The sequence below is a fragment of the Eublepharis macularius genome, chromosome 12 (genome assembly GCF_028583425.1).
Source record: "Eublepharis macularius isolate TG4126 chromosome 12, MPM_Emac_v1.0, whole genome shotgun sequence".
NCBI classification, from domain to species: Eukaryota; Metazoa; Chordata; class Lepidosauria; order Squamata; family Eublepharidae; genus Eublepharis; species Eublepharis macularius.
In genome coordinates this window covers 13,626,565-13,647,658 of record NC_072801.1, presented here as the reverse complement: position 1 = coordinate 13,647,658, position 21,094 = coordinate 13,626,565, and the positions used below count along the sequence as shown (strand labels likewise).

At 47.6% G+C, this 21,094-nt stretch overlaps 2 protein-coding genes across 2 annotated transcripts in view; one reads left to right on the top strand and one right to left on the bottom strand.

Annotated features, from left to right (window-relative positions):
• Positions 1-3,235, top strand: part of CLUAP1 (clusterin associated protein 1) — a 93,946-nt gene extending 90,711 nt beyond the window's left edge. The window contains exons 12-13 of the mRNA XM_054995016.1: positions 1,924-2,102; positions 3,060-3,235. Coding sequence (XP_054850991.1) covers positions 1,924-2,076 — 153 coding nt within the window. The 3' untranslated portion in view covers positions 2,077-2,102; positions 3,060-3,235. The remainder of the gene's footprint in view (positions 1-1,923; positions 2,103-3,059) is intronic.
• The window catches only part of NLRC3 (NLR family CARD domain containing 3), a 32,698-nt gene continuing 14,824 nt past the window's right edge, over positions 3,221-21,094 (bottom strand). The window contains exons 5-18 of the mRNA XM_054995015.1: positions 20,722-20,805; positions 19,318-19,401; positions 18,218-18,301; positions 14,374-14,457; positions 14,028-14,111; positions 11,969-12,052; positions 8,474-8,557; positions 7,450-7,533; positions 6,913-6,996; positions 6,200-6,283; positions 5,594-5,677; positions 5,286-5,369; positions 4,610-4,693; positions 3,221-3,646 (exon numbers count right to left, since the gene is read on the bottom strand). Coding sequence (XP_054850990.1) covers positions 3,556-3,646; positions 4,610-4,693; positions 5,286-5,369; positions 5,594-5,677; positions 6,200-6,283; positions 6,913-6,996; positions 7,450-7,533; positions 8,474-8,557; positions 11,969-12,052; positions 14,028-14,111; positions 14,374-14,457; positions 18,218-18,301; positions 19,318-19,401; positions 20,722-20,805 — 1,183 coding nt within the window. The 3' untranslated portion in view covers positions 3,221-3,555. The remainder of the gene's footprint in view (positions 3,647-4,609; positions 4,694-5,285; positions 5,370-5,593; positions 5,678-6,199; positions 6,284-6,912; positions 6,997-7,449; positions 7,534-8,473; positions 8,558-11,968; positions 12,053-14,027; positions 14,112-14,373; positions 14,458-18,217; positions 18,302-19,317; positions 19,402-20,721; positions 20,806-21,094) is intronic.

Genomic DNA, 21,094 nt, shown 5'->3' with positions numbered 1-21,094 from the left:
CCTTACACTATCCTAGCTGTTGGCCTAGAGGCAGCTGGCCAACATATGCTGCTGCCAGGGAACTCTGTTGTGCTCTGGAATGCTTAATGAGAAACTGATGTTGGAAGATGGCACAGCAGTATGAATTGGCATGCCTGCCCATGCCCGAGTTGGTTCTCAGCCGCTGCCCCCTGCCCAACACTTTGCTGTCTACAGTGGTAGGCAGTGGTCCCCCCCCCCAATCTTTATGTGACCCTCCCCCTCTGGTCTTTCTCCCACCATCATTCATTTTTACCAAACTTGCTGCTTTCATTTCTCTCTTTGTTTCTGCCTCCATCTTGCATTGTGTCTGTGCTGCTGTCCCATCTCCAAAGGTCGGGGCTGCTCGAGCTCCTAAATCCAAAGCCTCCAGAGCCAAGGCCAAGGCCAAGGCCAAGGTGGGTATCCCTCTGTGATTCTCTGCTGGGAAGGGCCAGGGCCTTTGATCAGTATTCCTCCCTTTGCTCCCTCTGTGGTTCTGTAGCTTGTTGGCAGCATCTTTCAGCAGGCTCTTCCCCAGGGTAGCCGTCTGGGACGGAAGGGAATGAACCCTGCTCTGGTAGGAAGGTACCAACAAGGCAGAGGCAGTGCAACAAAAACCCCAGACGTTTTCTAAGCGATTTGGACTTTGTCAAGGTGGACAAATTGCTGACATGCAGGCTCTGCCTAGGTGCTCTCTGTACGTGCTGTGTGCTACCCATTACTGCTTCAAAGGGAGCCTCAGCCAAAGCTGGAGGGAAGTGGGGCTAAGTAGATCTGCTCAAAGGAAGAAGGATGGGGCCTCAGAACCAAGGTCCCCAAGTTATCACTAGTGTAGACCCAGTCACGTTGCACTGTTTGCAAGCATAGCAAAGAAAACCCATTCCATCTGCTTGGGAGGTAGCACTCTGGCAGTCTGGATGTCTTCTGCTAAGACCAGAGGAGTAACTGCGCTCTGCCAGAGGCACTTTTACGGAGCTGCGGATTAGACTCCTTTCCAGAGGTGGTGACTATTTTATCAGCACTCATGAGGAACAGAGGTCATACATAGACTGGCAGCTGAGAACTCCACCCAGGGAAGGCTTGGCTTGTGCCGTAGCCCAATACCAAACATGACTGGGCAAAACCTTCCCATTCCCATTTGCTTCTCTAACAAAAACTACCAGCACAGGAAGCAGCTCTGGCAGAATCAACTTTCCCTTTGCCTGAATAGCCAGCCTGCTCCCACACTCCACAGGCTGATGAGTGAAAGAAATCAGTTACAGTTGATACCGGGCCCCCCCCAAACCCCATAGATCAGCTTTGATACTTGGGACTTGCTGGCAGAGGAGAGTCTCCTGTAAGGTTATCCTGGTTATGGCGCTGTCTAAAGATGAAGTTCAAGATGCTTGCTATAGCCTGCCGTAATAATTTCGGGGTAGTCCAAACCATGATGGGCATCTATGGGCGAGTAACCTTCCAGTGATCTGTGGCACCCTGCAGAATTGGCAAGGCAAGTCCTAGAGCACCCAAGTACCTGATCAACAATCCAGGGAAACAGGAATCCTGTTTGGCAGTCAGCTGGTATGCTGTTTTGTGCCATCTGAGTCCAACTGCCCCTTGGCTACGTTGCTTTCTGTATTCGCCCACAGAAAGGCATTTTTTCAGGATGTACTGCCAGCTCTGGGATTCTGTCAGTCGATGTCAGAACCTCTACATTTTCCTGGAACAGCACGAGAGCTTTTTAAAACTAGGCCAAGACTTTTGTAGCTGGAAGGTAAAGAGATGGTTCTTGGGGGCATCAATTACTATGAAAGGCATTTCAGCATTTTGATTTTGTACGTTCTAATTTCTACTTACACTGAGACTTTTGGATTTTTGTAAAAGAAGAGGAGCAACCCTAATCCCAGACCATAAAAGAAATTCAAAAAAATCTTGTTCTAACAGGAAGATTCTGAGGACTCAGAAATTGATCTGGATTACGTCGATGATGAGGATGATGAAGATCTGGAAGACGACAGCATTGCCATCTCTGCCAACAAGACCAGTCAGAGGGCCAGGAAGCCAGAGCCACTGGAGGAGAGCGATAATGACTTCTGAGCCTGCCCCCCCACCCCCCGAAACAGGTATGCTATTTCCAACAATGAAGCCTAGGAGGTTGGCACAAGTCACTCTGACAGGAATTACGCTCAAAGTGAATCAGTCATGTTGCTTCCTTAGTACTGGCTTCATTGTTCATTTGAAGCTAAACTCCTTTGCTCTGTCATCAGTGCACAAAGTCTGCTTTCACAGAAGTTCAAACTGAAGCAATTAAATGAGTTGCAGGGCGGGGGTTGTGGTCTTTGTGGTACTCGGTGCCAAAGGTTTGAGAACTCCTAGCAGCACATTCATGCTAAACAGAATTCTTAGAGGCTTTTTGGTCCAGAAATATTTTCAAAGGTATTAACCCCATGGTAATTATGTAAATTGACTTGGACAGCTGAGGGCTGAAGCCAAAGACAATAACTTTCATTGGTGTGGACCCAGAAACGTGGGAATCCCTGGATATTTAAACTCTGTTGAACCTCTGGTTTACCCCTTGGCCATCTAAGCAAGGCTGAAGGTGAAACAAATTAAGGAATCATTGTCACCTTGGAATTCTTGGGAGCAGAATGTAAACTCTAAACATATAGTCAATGTGAAAACTCACCATACCAAGACAGGTTTGGCCTTTTTGAGACATATTTTCATTCACTAGATTCACAAGAAGAGCTGCAAGTTGTTGTTTTTACCTTAGTAATAATTCCAGTGGGGTAGCTGTGTTGTTCTTTAACGCAGCCAGAAGTCCAATAGTGCCTTAGTCTATTACAGCAAAATCAGTTTATTCCAGCACAAGCTTTCACGAGTCTGGTTGTTTGTAACTCTTAAGAATAAATAACTGCATCTAACGAAGTGAGCTCTGACTCAAACAACTTAAAACTGGAATAAATCATCTTCGTTTTTAAGGTGCTATTTAACTCCTGTTAGATTTTTGTTCCTTTCTCTCCCTCCCCCTCCAACGTTTCTGTTCCAATAACTGCTTTTTGTATTTTGGCATTGAACAGATTTGACTGAACTCCACTGCGTGCTCACCTCAAGCTTTATGCATCCTGCACAGAGACCTCCCTACACAGCTCCATTTTCAAAGGATAAGCAAAAGATCCCAGAGCCCCTGGTTGTATGCAAGGGAGACTGTCCCGCTACATGCACACGTTTTGCCAATAAATGCCTCCTCCCTCCATCTGATGTTCTTGTGGGTTCCTCTGTTGCTGCTGATTGTAGATGAACTTGAGCCTTCAACCCAGACAGTATCCTATCAGCTGCTTGTAGAGATCTGCTGACCCTCTCCAAGCCATGCAGGCTTCTGTGTTGGCAGCAACAGCCTCCCAAATGCAAGTAAGAACAGGCCCAAGGAGAGAAGCTCTAGGCAGAACGTTTTCCAGTTCCGGCCTCCCATTTCCAGGAGGGATGGTCCAGGATCTGGTGGTCTTTCCTTTAGCTGGCTCCCCTGGAAAGTCTGGCTTCTCCGGGCTCCCTGGCTGCCCTCCAGCAGAGTCCTCCTCACATCTCCACTATGCACTCAGGAGCGTTTGCGCGGATGGTGTCAGCAATCACCTTGGCTCCCGATTCACCTATCTGGTTGCCTTGTAAGCTGGGAGGGGAGAAGGAAAGACGCCTTAGGTCAGCCTCGCAATCAGAAATTTTGTTCAGAGTCTGACTGATTGTTGCATGGGGGTATCCCAACTGCAAGAAGGAGTTAGGCAAGTGGTGTACAGGAGACTCCCCCTGTAAACATGTGGCTTTTTCAAAAAGCATCAATGGTCACGTGCCCCAAGATACGTAGGTTGAGGGTGATAGAAAGACAAACCCGTTTTGCTCAAAAAAGGAATGAGGAAAGCCTCTTGTTAAACCTCTCCAGTCACACAGCCCACATACTAAACCTGGTCTCCCTCTTACAGGAAAAGCTTTGGACTTGGGATCTCACCGACAATCCCAGAAATAGCAGCAGCCTACCTTATCCCAAACGTCTAGCACCAAAGCTCTGAAGATGGCAGCTAAAAACACCCTGCTTGCCCTTCCCTTGTGGTGGTTGCAGAAATCAGACCCTGCTATTTGCAGTTTCCTTTTTGGTAAAAACTGGGCTAAGGAATAGGATCCCCCTCCAGAGGGGGCACAAAGCACAGAACCCCCTGGCCACTGCTCAGCACTGCCACCACCCATCTTAGAGACAGAGAGCCAAGCTACAAGTGACGAATGACACTTGAACGGCAAGTGAATAGACTCATGTGTATTCCTCCTTGTTCACTTGTGATCACGTGATCAAGTGGAGCGCAAGTGAACAGGGAGGAATACACATGAGTCTCTTCACTTGCCATTCAAGTGTCTTTCATCACTTGTAGCTTGGCCCAGAGACTAGAAAACTGTTTTAAATTTAAGACAGTGAGTGAAGCACCAAGTTCCACGGCATCTAGAAAATCCACTTGGAGTTGTGTGGAATGTCCAAAGTTGTTAACCCATCACTGTTGTCCAGTCCTTGTACATTCGTACAGCCAAATGTGAAAGGGCTCAGGCAGACACTCCCTTTCTAGACCCAACTCTCTGAGAAGTCACTTACTTGATGTATGTGAGGCCGTGGCTTCTCGATAGGGCAGTGGCGAGGCAGATGCCTCCATCCACACCAAGGGAATTTTCCTGGAGGCTGGGGGAGAGCAAAAGGTTAGCCACAAGATGATATAATAATGCACATGGTAGCTGCTCTTATTTGGCTGCACATTAGAGCTTCTTGGAAACACAACACAATCAGTGGAGCCGGTTCTGTGGAACTCAGTGCTTGCCTGACAGTGTTCCAAAGCCTCCATGGTGCCCGTAGTTTTGCTGGGTGCTGTTCCCAGCACTAGGCCATTTCGGGTCTGTTGTTTGAATTGGTTTTGCTTTCTTGTGGTGATCTGAGACTAGTGCTGCTTTATGAAGATCTCCAGTCTGTCCAGCAGCTCCCCACCCCCTTCCTCAAGCAAAAGACGCCTGTAGCTTGTCCAGGCTTCCTCTGGCCAGCCAGCTGCCAAACTCAAGAGTCTGTCCAGAGAACTCCAAAACGGTTTCCTGCAGCCCTAACCCAATCAGAACGGGTGAGTTCCACATCCCAGTGTCTGTGAGTAGCCAATAGCTATCAGATGCCATCTATCAAATACTACTGGGCTGCACAAAAGAAGAAAGAAAGTCATCTCTGCCCCTTCGTGTGATAGGATAGGCTGGTCCCATTCACAGAAACAGTTTGCAGTTGCTTTACTTACTTGACCCTGCGGAGGGCGCAGTTCACTTTCAAGGCATTGGCCATTGCCTTGGCCCCTGCCAAACCGATGGCATTCCCTCTCAAGCTGAAACAGACCCCAGAGAAATAGTGACACATTGTCCGTCCCACCCTAGAGGTGAAACTGCACCACAGCCAAAATCAGAGCTGCAATTCCCACAAGCTGTGGGCGGCGCAAAGCTTAGCAGGTCCCAGGAACACACAAATAAAAGCTCAGCACGTTGCTTGGTGTGTGTGTGTGGGGGGGGTAGGGGGTAGGGTGCATAAAGGGGAGGCCGTGGGAACACTTACTCCAGAGTTGCAAGGCTCTGGTTCGTCACCAAGGCCTCTGCCAGGGCCCTGGCTCCTCTCTCACCAACCATCACCACCTGAAGACTGCCACAAAAAAAGAGGGGCACCGTTAGAACTTCTCCAGCCTGTCTAGTTCGGCCAGATCCTGACAAGACTAAGCAAGTTGTTACTCTAATGAGGAGGGGAGTATATCTGGGCATCTCCCTTGAGCAGGGATGCAGGCAAAGGATCCTGCTGCCTCCGCTGCTCCTCCCAGTATGGACGTAAAGACGGGCAGAGCCCCAAGATCCAAAGTTGGCTCTGGAGGGGCTCGCAACACGCCTGGTGTTCCTGACCCAGGGACCGAAGACCTCTGGCTTCTGCTATTGAGGTGCCCAAGCAGGAGAGCAGGTACGTTGTTTTTTTCCTTAACTACGTGGTTGGGAGTCCTTCCCTCCCACCAGGCTTGCTCCTTCTCTGTACACCAACTCAGTATGCTGTGGAGGCCCCTCCTCTGCCCCTTCTGGATCCCTTCCAGCCAAGCCAGACGCTCCACCTGTTAGTTTGGGAGCTGTCCCCCCCCCCCCCCGCCACACACCTCTCCCATACTCCTGCATGACCACTTACTAGAGAGCAGTGAGTGTGGAATTCACCTTCAGGGCAGAGGCCAAGGCAGTCAGACCTTCATCTCCAATGGCATTCTCCTGTAAACTGAAACACAGTGAGCATGACAGCTCAGCGAAGAAGAAGAATCCGCTTCTTCCTCGTAAGGGTGCAGCCCTCTGAGGCACAGGCTTCCCTGGACCTGAGCCCCAGACAGCACAGACTCCAACCGGTGACAAGCAAGCCTGTCCGGGTAGACCCACACATGCAGTGGAGTGTACAAGAAGCATATTTGAATACTTAATAGTCCCACACCCCACCCCACTATACAAGACTTTTAACCAGTCCCAGAAAGCAGGGTATAGCTCCGAGATACAGGGCTTTTTTTCAACGGGAACACGGTGGAACGGAGTTCCGGAACCTCTTGAAAATGGTCACATGGCTGGTGGCCCCGCCCCCTGATCTCCAGGCAGAGGGGAGTGTAGATTGCCCTCCGCGGAGGGCAATCTCAACTCCCCTCTGTCTGGAGATCAGGGGGCGGGGCCACCAGCCATGTGACCATTTTCTCTGAGGGCAACCCACTGAGTTCCACCACCCCTTTTCCCAGAAAAAAAGCCCTGGTGAGAACTATTTATGCCACCTTGTGCTTAGAGGAAGAGTGGACATTTTCTCCTTTGGGATGAAAGGATTCACACCAGCAAGGGCAGAGCAGGAGGAAGAGATGTAGACGGACTTACTCCAGGGTGGCGAGGCTCTTGTTGACCTGCAGTGCTTGGCTCAGGGCCTCCGCAGCTTTGGACTGAAGGAAGTTCCACTGCAAACTGGAAGAAAATGGACAGGATGGAGCAGAGGTATGAGAAGAAGGCTCCACAGTAAAAACCCTTGCATAGCACTTTTATGGATTCTCTTAGGGTCTGGTTTTATAGTGGAAATTGCAGAGGCTCAGATTGAATTTGCCCCAGCGGCACCCCATGTCCTGGAACTGCCTGTCTCAAATCTTCCACGTGGGGTTTCAGCTAGGACGACTTAGGCATGCAAACCTTGCAGCCACAAAAGCTGAGTGTTGCATACATGCACACCTTGCCGCAGCCAGACTCCTCTTTGCAGGCCAAGGCAAATAGCAACCCGCCCAGCCCCACTTCTTTGTGAATTACCAAGTGTGGCCGCCAGCCATGTTCCCCTCAGCAAAACACAAGTTCCCAACCACGGGGCTATGAAATGCAGAAAGACAAGTCAGTCCCAAGCAATGCAGCCCCCGATGCCCTGAAACTTACTGCAGGGAAGCGAGTGTCTGGTTTTCCTTCAGCGCCAGCGCGATGGCCTGGACACCTTGATCATGGAGCAGGTTGGCAGTCAAGCTAGAAACAGAAGCCAGAGAAAGGAGACTTCAGTGACATAGTGCAGGTCACCGTCTAGCTGGTGAGCTCAGATTTCACAGGTAAGATTCAGGCTTCTACCTTTGTCCCTCCTGCCTCATACCTGGGTCCTAAAAGAAGTTTCCTTTGCTGCTTGTCCTTCTCTCCACTCCATATCTCTTCTGATTTTCTTTCCCCAGCTGTCAGCATGCATCCTTCTCTTATGATCCTATTTTGCAGTCTACTGCCCACTGTGTCCTCCATCAGCTGAGCCCTCTTCTCATCTTGCCTTCACCCAGGGCTTTTTTTCAGGGGGAACGCGGTGGAACGGAGTTCCAGCACCTCTTGAAAACGGTCACATGGCTGGTGGCCCCGCCCCCTGATCTCCAGACAGAGGGGAGTTGAGATTGCCCTCCGCACCACTGGAGCAGCGTGGAGGGCAATCTAAACCCCCCTCTGCCTGGAGATCAGGGGGCGGGGCCACCAGCCATGTGACCATTTTCTCCGAGAGCAACCCACTGAGTTCCACCACCTCTTTTCCCAGAAAAGAAGCCCTGCCTTCAACCTACCCCCATCCTCAGCTCCTTTGTTAGCCTTCTGTCCAAGCCAATGGTTGACTTCCCCACAGAACCTGCCCTGTTTTCCAAAATTCTATTGCCCCTTGAGAAACTAGCATATTTATCAATATTCTAGCATGTGCAGAGCAGAAGTTTAAGCAACCCAAGAAAAATAATCCAACAACAGCAACATTGTGGGCCCATGAGAAGCCGCACTGCCAACATTCTCCTACACCTGCTCTTCTTTGCATCGCATCTCCTGGTGCCAATCTGAGATCCAACCCTTCTACCTGTGCATTATGTCAGTAAATTAAATGGGTGCCATGTCTTAACATTTCTTAAGGTAGGATTATTGAAGAGACCATATATAAGATCAAGTGACTCACTCTAAATTTCTCAGTGTGCTGTTTTCTCGAAGGGCACGGGCGATCTCACAAGCTCCCTCCTTGCTAACGGAGTTTTCCCGCAGACTAAAAACATAAAGAGAAAGCCATCATTGTTGTCATAGAGTCTTCCAAATGCTGTCCTTGTGTTATACACCCGATTGCCCAAGCGGTATGGCAAGAAAACCCTTTTGATAGGAGCTTCTGTGTGTGAGAAGACTGTGCTGGTGACATTATACTGACAACCCCCTGCCACCAATCCATTTCACCTGGACTCATCCTTAACTGGGGACATGGAGCCCTCTCTAGGGAGTAACCCACAAGTCTTGGGCACTCAGAACTTTGAGGGGAAAATGGGAGCGGGGAATTTGGGATTCCAGGCAGCCCCTTCTCCCTATTTGCAATGGCTTCTAAGAACGAGCAAACTGTTGTTGTATACTGTACACTCCTCACCAGGGAGAAATCCCAGATTTCTCTCCAAGGCCCTTTCAACAGTGGCACCTAGCAAATAGGCACCAGCTGGCTCTTTAAGTTCTATCCATATCCAGAACAAGGATCTCAGAGCCAAGCTACAAGTGACGAATTACACTTGCCTAGCAAGTGAACAGACTCACGTGTATTCCTCCCTGTTCACTTGCCATTCAGTTGCTCTCCACTTGATCTAGTGGAGCGCAAGTGAACAGGGGGGAATACTTGTGAGTCTGTTCACTTGCCAGGCAAGTGTAATTCATCACTTGTAGCTTGGCTCTCAGTGAAAGGAGGGCTTTTTTTCAGCAGGAATGTGGTGGAACGGAGTTCCGGCACTTCTTGATAATGATCACATGGCCGGTGGCCCCGCCCCCCGATCCCCTCCGCAGCAGCGCGGAGGGCAATCTAAACTCCCCTCTGTCTGGAGATCGGGGGGGCGGGGCCACCGGCCATGTGACCATTTTCGCCGAGGGCGATTTAAACTTTAAAAAACTCCCCCCTTGTTCCAGCTGACCCAAAGTGACGTCATTGTGCGATCCTGAGTTCCACCACCTCTTTTCCCAGAAAAATAGCCTTGAGTGAAAGTATGCCAGATATCTGTCTATTGTAGGAATGACAATAGTGGAGAGTCAGGGTTCAGAGCCACTCACTTTCTCTCTTTTGAAAAATGAAATTTCAAACTATTAGAAATCACAGCTAATTAATTAAGAATGCAACTGATGTGTTGAATAATACTTTTGTCCAGTAAAATACTTATTTGTCCAGTAACAGTACTAGGAAAATCAATTCTTCCATTTTTCTTTTAACTGCCCATCTTTTGAATCACCTGATACCAATTTTTTTTTACAACTTTCTTTTTAAAATTAATAATTAAAGTTATCCTTATTATAAAGAGGTATCCCCTCATTTAGGCCAATTTACCAGTAACTTCTGGCATGCTGGGATAAAAGGCTGAGAGCCAAGCTACAAGTGACGCCTGACACAGGTTGGACACTCCTCAGCTTCCCTCAAGTTTTGATGGGAAATGTAGGCATCCTGGTCTTGCAGCTGTAATGGAGAGCCAAGCTGTAAAACCAGGACGCCTACATTTCCCATCAAAACTTGAGGGAAGCTGACAAGTGTCCAACCTGTGTCAGGGGTCGCTTGTAGCTTGGCTCTGAGTTACAAACTCTCTGGGCCCCAGTTCACAAGTTCAGCATTGGGGCAGGGGGGGCAGCAGGCTAAAGCCAGCAAACCCAACTGAGCCCACTCTGAGTATATTTACTTCTGAGAAAACACACACATAAAATATACATCCGGTTGTGTGCATATCTGTGGAGCCGGTGAGCTGGGATGCAACAACTTTATTAAGTTTTTGTTTACTGTTTTTTTCAGACTGGCGCACAGAATAATTTATATAATATTCTACTTTAAGCTAAGACGAAAGGTGGGGTAGAAATATTTAAACAAACAAACAAAAATACTCTTAATAACCTCCCTGAATAATGTCAGGTTCAGTATGGGACTGAGTGATGACTTGGCTAGAGTGATGGACTAGTACCTGGACAACCCAAGTTCAGTTCCCCACTCCATGGAACCTTGCTGGGTGACCTTAGGCTAGTCACATACTTTCAGACTAACCTACCCTGACGAGTTGTTGTGAAGGAAAAAATGAAGGAGATGAGAATAATGTAACATAAAACGGTGGTGGAGAGTGCCCTCAAGCCATAGCTGACTTATGGCAACCCCTGGTGGGGTTTTCATGGCAAGAGACTAACAGACGTGGTTTGCCATTGCCTCCCTGGTCTTTGTTGGAGGTACCCCATCCAATTACTAACCAAGGCCGACCCCGCTTAGCTTCTGAGATCTGATCTAAGCAGGGTCTTAGAAAGAAGCAACAACATCAGTTAACCCAAGGGAAACACTGGGTGGGGGAGTGAAACGAACAAAATCTCTTTTACAGGAGCAACAGCCGCCCTGTCTAAAAGGCTACAACCCGGAAGCCAGCGGATAGCCAGCACCTCCCTCATCTACTCAGGCTCCTTTCGTTTTTCTGAATTTTAAACAGGAACAGGCTTGGAGACCAAAGCTGCAATCAGGCTCCCTTGAGGCAGCGCATTCCCCACCCCATCCCGTCCGGCAGTGTTTTGCCATCAGCCAGGAGATGCTTAAGACAAAACTCAGTAGTTCTTAATCTCTCTTCTGCAGCCCTTAATAAAAATGCAGACCAGACGGCCATGAGGCCTGCGTACTGAGCTGCCTGAGGCTTTTTAACTCCCGCAGAAAAGCCTGAGTCCCTCCTCTGCTTTACCAACTGTAATGTTTGCCAGGTGAGGCTGGCTTATAATGCTACATAGTCCTTCCTCAGAACCAGGGCTTTTTTTCCTGGGAAAAGAGGTGGTGGAACTCAAGACCGCACGATGACGTCACTTTGGGTCAGCTGGAACAAACGGGGAGTTTTTTAAAGTATAAATTGCCCTCGGCGAAAATGGTCACATGGCCGGTGGCCCCGTCCCCTGATCTCCAGACAGAGGGGAGTTTAGATTGCCCTCCGCGCCATTTGGCGCGGAGGGCAATCTACACTCCCCTCTGTCTGGAGATCAGGGGGTGGGGCCACCGGCCATGTGACCATTTTCAAGACGAGCCGGAACTCCGTTCCACTGCATTCCCGCTGAAAAAAAGCCCTGGTCAGAACTAGAAGAAGTTCAGGTCAGCTGTGCTGGGGCTCAGGCCGCTGTTATCAGACAATGCATGTCTCTAGTTTTCTCTTCCAGCCCATCACTATTTTACTGCTGTATGTGCTTTATTGTACTATGATGCAGCACCAATGAGAACCCACATTCATGGCACCCTGGCTGGCTGGCTGCCCTTGCTAAGCCCCAAACCTTTTCATCTGATGCTTAGAATGCATGCTTGTCTGTTCTGTAAGTACTGTTTTTGCAGCTGTCTTGCAGCGCATATCTGCATATCTTTCCCAAGTCCTCAAGCTGGCAGAGAAAGCTCACTGGGCAATGGGAATTAGAGGCAGGGAATGATGACATCAAGACTTACTTGAGACTAATGAGACCTCGGTTGGAGCAGAGGGCACGTGTGAGCGCAGTCACCCCCACATCACTGATGGAGTTGCTCTGGAGACTGAAACGATAATGCAGAGAAGCATGAGAGAGACTGAAGGGGGGCAGGTTCTTCAGGCGCCAGGCTAGTATTTATTGAACCATCTGTTGAGATTTCTTCCTAGCCCATTCCCAAATATACTCACAGCCTAGCTTACACTTAACCAAAGAAAAAAAGTCAAGTATCTAGTGCTTATGATGGAGATAAAATTGATATCTGCTGAAACAGGAGCTAGTTAGTGTCCAAGCAGCAGGGCTTTTTTTCTGGGAAAAGAGGTGGTGGAACTCAGTGGTTTACCCTAGGAGAAAATGGTCACATGGCTGGTGGCCCCGCCCCCTGATCTCCAGACAGAGGGGAGTTCAGATTGCCCTCCGCGCCGCTCCAGCTTCAATGACGCGGAGGGAAATCTCAACTCCCCTCTGTCTGGAGATCAGGGGGCGGGGCCACAAGCCATGTGACCATTTTCCAGAGGTTCCGGAACTCCGTTCCCCCATGTTCTGCCTGAAAAAAAGCCCTGCCAAGCAGTATTTCTTAAATATCTGCAGGTGGACGTTTAATACTCTGAATAGTCCCTACATGTCGTGTGCATCAAACACAAGACCAAGCAGATGTCTGTAACATATCTGTAACACAATTCCCACCCACAATTGCTTAATTTCTTGTGGTAGCACAAGATGAGAGGCTGTTTGGCACATCTTCTGGATTGCTCTGGCCCAGACTTGGTGCAAATGAAACGCTGCCACGTTGCTTTCTGGAACAGGTTCTGTGCCTTTCGTTGGTTATTATGTTCTGCCAAGATTTGGGGAGAACCTGTTCTTGTTCGTTTGCTAGACAACCACTAGCTTATGTAGTAGAAAATATTCTAACATAAATTCCAAGACAAAATTCATATTTAAAGAAGATCCAAAACATACACGTTAAAATAACTAGCTCCAAATGAAAAGCAGCAAAAACAGATAACAAGTATACAGAAGCAAAAGTGGTAAATTACCTGCCATTGGCCCTTTTCACACTGCCTACCTGCTGCCACAACGTCGCGAAATATTGCGCAAAAAAAAAGCGGAAGATAGCGTCTTCCCGCGAGAGTTTTGCGCAACATCGTGAGAAGACACTATCTTCCGCGTTTTTGGGGCGATATTTCGCGATGTTGCAGCAGCAGATAGGCAGTGTGAAAAGGGCCATTAGCAAAATTGTTGAACAACAACAACAAAAAAGAGTGGGCGGATAAGGGGTGCAGTAAAGTGACCGGAATGTCTGAACAGAACCAAGATCTGAACCAGGTTCAGATCTCCACGCTGCCATGAAGCTCGTAAGTTGACCTTGGGCCAGTTGCTCTCTCTTTCGGCCTCATCTAACTCGCAAAGCTACTGTGACAAAAAATAGGGAGGAGAGAACCATACATGGCACTCTGAGCTGCTTGGAGAATGGGAAGGATAGAAACGTCGCTAGCTTCCCTAGAGGTATTCACTCAGCACCCGATTGATTCCACAGACGGGGTGCCACCTCTGAGAAGACCCTGTCCCCGATAACCAGCTGCCTGGCTTCCAAAGACAGCGAAGGGAAAGCAAAGAGTGGACCGAATTGTCTAACAACTGCCAAGAGCTACGGACTATCTAAAGGTCACCCAAGCAACTTATACAGTTCAACAGAGAACTGAACGTGGGTCTACCCATTCTAGTCTGACGCCCTAGCCACTATACCAAATACATCGGCTCTCTTAATAAATACTACTCTTCTTTCCCCTCGTTATTGCTTTGGCATCATTTTATTGTGGATTTTTACCTGTTACGATGTATACAAGTATATCTTATAAACTGCCTCTTTGGTTCTGTTGGGACCATAAAGCAGGAATGATTTCTTAGCTCTCCTGGATCATTCTTTATTCTGTCCAGATGATTTTGCTGGCTGAAGCTATGGAAAAACCCCTCAAGAAATCCTTCCCATGGAAGATAAAGCAACACAGGTACACACAACTATGAGACAGGAAGTGACTTACTCCAGAGTGAAAAGTGTCTGATTCACCTTCAGTCCTTCTGCCAGGGCTGCTGCACCAGCATCTCCAATGCAGTTACCGGAGAGTCTGTGGAGGGGTGTAGGGAGAAGACCAATTAACGCACTCCAACAATTGTTCAGTATCTAAACCCAATCCAGAATTGCAGAACTTCATTGCAGAATTTCATCTCTAAGCAAGGGTTTGACAGTTCCTATTTTGCCCACCCAGGGGCAGGAGTGAGCTACAGTGAGAGGAGAAGCTGAGAAAATCCAGTTTTGCAAACCCCATCGCGCCTGCAGTGCTTGTGGAATACAAGTTGCTCTTTCTCTCTCTCTCTGACTTTTCTTACATTAGCTCCTTGAGGCCCCCGTTTTTCTTCAGTGCCTCTGCAAGTTTCTTGGAACCTTGGGGTCCAACGCAGTTCTTCTGGAGGCTACAAAAGGAGAGGAGGCCATCAATAAGCAGAAAGTTCAGCACCTGTCCCTAAATGAAGGGAAAGAAAGAGGTAGGGAATGCTACCACTCAAGTATCTCATATGGTACGTTTTGGCTTCTACCTGAAATAACACAGCTTTTTAAAAGCTGTGCCGTTTTCACACTGCTTACTGGACACGGAACATAGCTCCGAGCTCCCGGAACAACAGCATCTTCCTGGCGCGATTTCGTGTGAAATCGCGCCAGGAAGACGCTGCCGTTCCGGGAGCTCAGCACGATGTTCCGTGGCCGGTAAGCAGTGTGAAAACGGCCCTGGTTGACATTTTTATCACATTTTTGTCCAGGCCTTCCCTACAGAGTAGCTCAGGTTGGCAGGCAAGATTCTCCCTCTTGCACTCAATCCTCAGAGCAACCCTGTAAGGAAGGTTGTGCGAGCTTAGAAGCAGGCTCACCACATTCAGTTCATAACACAGACGCTTGCACAAACCTGATTGGCTAGCACCGGGACTGTCATCAGGAAAATCCCCTCAAGCAGTCTGGCACTTGAAAATAAACTTTTTTAAAAAAGACAACGAGTAACGGGATAAATCCGTAAGTGTTCCTGCAGTGTTTTGATTTATAAAAGATGGATTGCTTGTCTGAAATGCAGTCGAGGGGTAAGAGTGACGGCTGAGCAAGAGTCCAATTTGCTGAAATGCACGTCTGTCATTTCAGTTGTGAGGCTCAGGAATGCACTGTTGTAGAATTCCACTTAGAGCCAAGAAGCCAACAAAGAAGTGGGCTTTGTCTCAGAAAGGGGCTTTGTCTCAGAAAAGTAAGTTATAAAAGATCCATCCCACCATTTTTGAGGTGGGAAGAGAGCTATTTTTTCCCTATTCTTCTGTATCCCTTTATTTCCAGAATAAAACTTTTCCTCTTGCAACGTTCTCCGGACTGGTATGGTTATTTGGGCAAATTGCAACAGGTCGAACGGACCTGCTATTTTTGCAGCACTGTGAACGCTTTTTTTTTTCTTCTGCCACCATCTTCACCCCTCCTCTTTCCAAAGGTTAACTCATGAAGCAGTGGAGAAAGCAGATTTCTACAGGATCCTGCCCTCCACATTGCATCACATAGGCCTGCTTTACAAGTCTGCTTTGTGTTGTGTGCTATGTGCCATCAAGTCGCCTCTGACCGATGGCGACCCTATGAATGAAAGACCTCCAAAACTTCCTATCATTAAAAGACTGGCTCAGTTCCTGCAAACTGGAGGACAGTTTTATTGAGTCAAACCATCTCGTTTTAGGTCTTCCTCTTTTCCTGCTGCCTTCCACTTTTCCTAGCATTATTGATTTTCCCAGAGAATCTTGTCTTCTCATGATGTGACCAAAGTATGATAGCCTCAGTTTTGTCATTTTAGCTTCTAGGGCGCATTCAGGCTTGATTTGATCTAGTATCCACTTATTTGTCTTTTTGGCTGTCCACAGTATCTGCAAAATTCTCCTCCAGCACCACATTTTAAACAAATCAATTTTCTTCCTGTCAGCTTTCTTTACTTTCACATCCATACATGGCAATGGGGAATACTATTGTTTGGATTATCTTGATCTTGGTTCCCAGAGAGACACCTTTATCTTTAAGGATCTTTTCTAGCTCCCTCTCAGCTGCTCTTCCAAGTCTGAATCTCCTTCTGATTTCCTAGTTGCAGTTTCCCTGTTGGTTGATGATTGAGCCAAAGAATAGAAAATCTTGGACAATTTCAGTTTCCTCGTTGTCAACTTTAAAATTGTATAACTCCTCAGTAGTCATTTTGTCTTCTTGATGTAATCCTACTTTGGCGTTTTCTCCTTTAACCTTCATCTGCAGTTGTTTCAAGTCTGCACTATTTTCTGCTACTGATACGGTGTCATCTGCATATCTCAAATTGTTAATTTTCCTTCCACCAATTTTCACTCCACCTTCTTTCAGGTCTAATCCAGCTTTTCTTATGATATGCTCTGCATAGAGGTTGAACAGGTAGGGAGATAATATGCATCCTTGTCTGACACCTTTGCCAACTGGAAACCATTCTGTTTCCCCATATTCTGTCTGAACACAGTACTCTTGTCCAGAGTACAGGGCCGTTTCCAGATGGCTTACCTGAAGCCGCTCCATGCTGCAATGTTGTGGATCGTGCCAGGGAAAACGCAAAATATCACGTTTTCTCACGAGAGTTTTGCGTGATGTCGCGCAAAACTTGCGCGAGAAAACACGATATTTCGCGTTTTCCCCGGCACGATCCACAACATTGCGGCATGGAGCGGCTTCAGGTAAGCCATCTGGAAACGGCCCAGGTTGCGCATCAAAACAATCGGATGTTGTGACACATCCATTTCTTTTAACACTATCCATAGCTTTTCATGAGCCACACAAGCAAAAGCTTTGCTGTAGAGCAGGTCTGCTTTAAATGCTTTAAACTTGTATAGTTGGTATATATCTCTTGGTCTCCATTTTGTATTAAATTGGAAAGCGCTGTGTTTCACAGCGGTTTATCTTGTTCTTGTTAAACTTGTATTCAGCATTATAAAAGTCTGCTTTAAATGAAGTCGCAGAATGGGCATTAGCGTGCCACTCTAGAACTGAGCAATTGCGGTTTTGAATGCCACCTGACTTGAGAAATCCCTGCAAGAAGAAAAACTAGAATATCCAAAATTTGGATAAACCAGAACTTCTCACTCTGACACATTAGTCGTTTTAGTTGCAGAAAGTTCTTCATGCGTGGAGGAAGCCTTCCCCCACCCCCAGATCATTTGCAACCTGACACGTAAGATCCAATTAGCCACCAGAAATGTGCGTCAAAGATAACAGTTCCACCCAACTCACTCCTCCTCAACCATTCACATTTTGGACCTAGGGTCCCCCAATAAGCCTGCTGTCTTAGCTAAATCATAAGGCAAAAATAATGAAGATAGATACGAAAGGCAGCAGGGGTCGGGGTCGGGGGGAGATCCGCCTGAAAACGTGGACATGCATTTGAACCATTACCACCACCACCCTCGCAAAAGTCACACATGTTGGAGAGCAATGGAAAGGTTAAACCCAGGGCTTTTTTTCAGGGGGAACGCGGGAGAACGGAGTTCCAGAACCTCTTGAAAATGGTCACATGGCTGGTGGCCCCGCCCCCTGATCTCCAGGCAGAGGGGAGTTGAGATTGCCCTCCGCGCCATGTGGCACGGAGGGCAATCTAAACTCCCCTCTGTCTGGAGATCAGGGGGCGGGGCCACCAGCCATGTGACCATTTTCCCCAAGGGCAACCCACTGAGTTCCACCACCTCTTTTCCCAGAAAAAAAGCCCTGGTTAAAACACACACCGAAATCTTAAGACATCAGCAGAAGGTGGCCAGTCAAAACAAAATGCAGAATCAAATGCTAACTTTTGGTGGCTCATCAGACTACTATGTCAAGGAGAAGACTTAGCTCAAAATGCAAGGTTTACTTTTTTAAAAAATGTAAAATGTAGGGAGCTTCCAGATTTGCAAACCTCTTATGGCCGCTGCAGCCTGTAGAGAAACAATCCAGAAAAAGCTAGACTGTGCTCTGTTAGGCAATTAAGAAACATCGTAATTTGGTTATGGAACCTGCTGATTTGTGTCAACTAGCTCTTATACAGCTATTGATTGGGATGCCAGCGTCCCCCAATGATAGTTGCAGCCACAGGCATGGGCCAGAAGGGTAACTGCCCCGAAAAGGAACTAGTGGATAAAGGACATGAGCAGAGGAGAACACAGAAAAGCACTCAACTGCAAAGTCATCAGTGTGTGATTGTTGATGAGAGCCTCAGCCAGGGATTTTGTGCCATCTTCCTTGATCGCATTACACTGGAGGCTGTAAGAAGACAACTCACTTCATACAGGTGTCGTGCAATCCACAGTTAAGGGTTAACACAGAGAGGCAAAATCTTGCTACTGTTTGGGGCTGTCTGAAATATGCATCCCTTTTGCTATTTGTTCACCTTGCCCAACATCTGCTCCGAGACACCATTCCACCTCCCTTCCGCTTCCCCTACATGTGGCTTCTTCCTGGCACCATTTGTTGCTTTCTTTGCCCTCTGTATTCCAGACCTTGGCCGTTTTCACTCTGCTTACCGGCCACGGAACATCGTGCCGCATTCCCGGAACGACAGCGTCTTCCTGGCGTGATTTCGCGCGAGAACAGTAGTTCTCGCGTGAAATCGCGCCAGGAAGACGCTGTCGTTCCGGGAGCTCGACCCGATGTTCCCTGGCTGGTAAGCAGTGTGAAAACAGCCCGTCCTCCAAATCACCAACTCCTTTGCACATGAAAGACTAGCTCTTAGCCTTCTCTCCAACAGGCCAACTTTTACACAAGCATGGAGCTTCCTAGGCCAGAGCATGTTCAAACATGTGATTCCTCACCTGAACTCTGGAGGCAGAATCCCAAGGAGGACTGTACCACTTGCTCCCCCCTCAATACATCAGCATTTGCTGCCAAGTGTTGTCACCGCTTCCCCACCCCCAAAGGACATTGTTAGTGGATAGACTGATAAATCACTTCCTATTACAATGGCCTATGGGCTAAGAAAGCACACTCTCAGACAGCAGAAGGGGGCTTGGACATTCTACTGTATCCAGATATGCTTTCTCTATTTAGTCAATCTATTCATCCATCTTTAATCTAACCTTCTTCCCAAGGATCTCAGGGTCTCATACACAGTTCTCCTGTCCTCTAATCGCCTAACAACATCCCTGTAAGGTAGTCTAGACAAAGAGAGATGGGCTGTCCTGAGATCGGCCCGCAAGTTCCAGGGTTCTCCCAGTTCAGTCAACCACTGCTTCCTGACCCTGGCTCTCAGGGCCCAAGAAATGAAATGAAGGTCCACTTACTTTAAAGAAAGCAAATATTGGTTGATTTTCAATGAATCGGCAAGCGCTTTTGCTCCCTGAGGTCCTATGGAATTGCTCCGAAGACTAGGCCAGAAGGAAGGAAGAGAAGGTTGATCTTGACACACAAACATCAAAACAGACTACAGATACAGAACTCCATCTAAAAGTAAACCCTCGCTTTGCTGATACAACAGCCACAAATTTCCCTGCTTCTGAACACTCCACCGTGCTTAACGGTTGAAACTCCTTCACCTGTGTATAACAAAAGTGTGAATGTGTTTTAATGTACTTCTCTGTTTTTAACACCATAGTTTTATCATTTCTTGTATATGTTTTACGTTGTGTGTCTTATTTGCTTAATTATGATGGCCTTTGGCTGCATGCAATAAACATTATTCTGATTCTGATAAAGGAGCTATCTGATCCAATTAGCGCCAGAGACAGATCCAAATCACTACAGGCTTATACATTTTCAAGAAGTAGAGCAATCAGTTTTCTTCTGATCCTGCAAGCCTTTGCCACCTGAGATCTTTCTGCCTCAATTATGGTCTAGTCAAATTAAGTCTGTGTAATGCCCTTCTCATTCCACCTTAAGACAATTGCAAAATGCAGACAGGGGCCTTTTTCTCTTCTCACTTTACCTATTCCCCCATTCTGTTTAACACTCCAGCCTGATAAAGACTTTTGATGCAGTGGAAAAATGGCCCACTTTTTTGGGATGTTTTATATGGTCTTAATATGGTATTGTGACACACAAGATCAACTTCACACTTGCTATGAATCTGTGATTATACCTTTTGGTGTACTTTTATAAGCTTAAAAGGTGAGATTTCTTCCTAGCTCTACCCTGACATGCCTGGTCCTACCGAAGCCTTGTGTACTTTGACCATACCCATGTCTTAAAGCTCTGTACACAGAACCTGCATTTTTGAAATCAAAAGACACATCACAGCCTTTGGGTTGATGACTGAGTGGCCAGAAATAGTCTCTAGGCTGCCAGCTGCTGATACCTTCCATCAGGGCTTTTTTTTCTGGAAAAAGAGCTGGTGGAACTCAGTGGTGGAACTCAGGACCGCACAATGATGTCACTTTGGGTCAGCTGGAACAAGGGGGGAGTTTTTTAAAGTTTAAATAGCCCTCGGCGAAAATGGTCACATGGCCGGTGGCCCCACCCCCTGATCTCCAGACAGAGGGGAGTTTAGATTGCCCTCCGCTACACCGCTCCAGCTAAACTGCCTGGAGATCAGGGGGCGGGGCCACCAGCCATGTGACCATTTTCAAGAGGTTCCGGAACTCCGTTCCCCCGCGTTCCTGCTGAAAAAAAGCCCTGCCTTCCATCCTGTGGGGCAAATCTCAACACTCTCAGAATGTGACTATCCAAAAGAGGTCCAAACTGAAACTTACTCCAGGGCCAGTAGACTCCTGTTGACCATCAGGGATCTAGCAAGTGCTTTGGCTCCTTTGTTACCAATCTGGTTTTCTGCCAAGCTGATGAAGAAATACATATGAATAAACCTTGACCAAAGAAAAACATGAACCATACAAATCTAGCGTAGGGGGGTGAAAGACTCCAAATCCAAAACACTGGGGGGGGGGTTACTGATCACAGTAATTTGACTCCGGGTCTTCCTTATGCTCTTGCTCTATGCCACACTAGGAGCCAAGCTACAAGTGACGAATGACACTTGCCTGGCAAGTGAACAGACTCACGTGACGAATGACACTTGATCAAGTGGAGCACAAGTGAATGGCAAGTGAACAGGGAGGAATACACGTG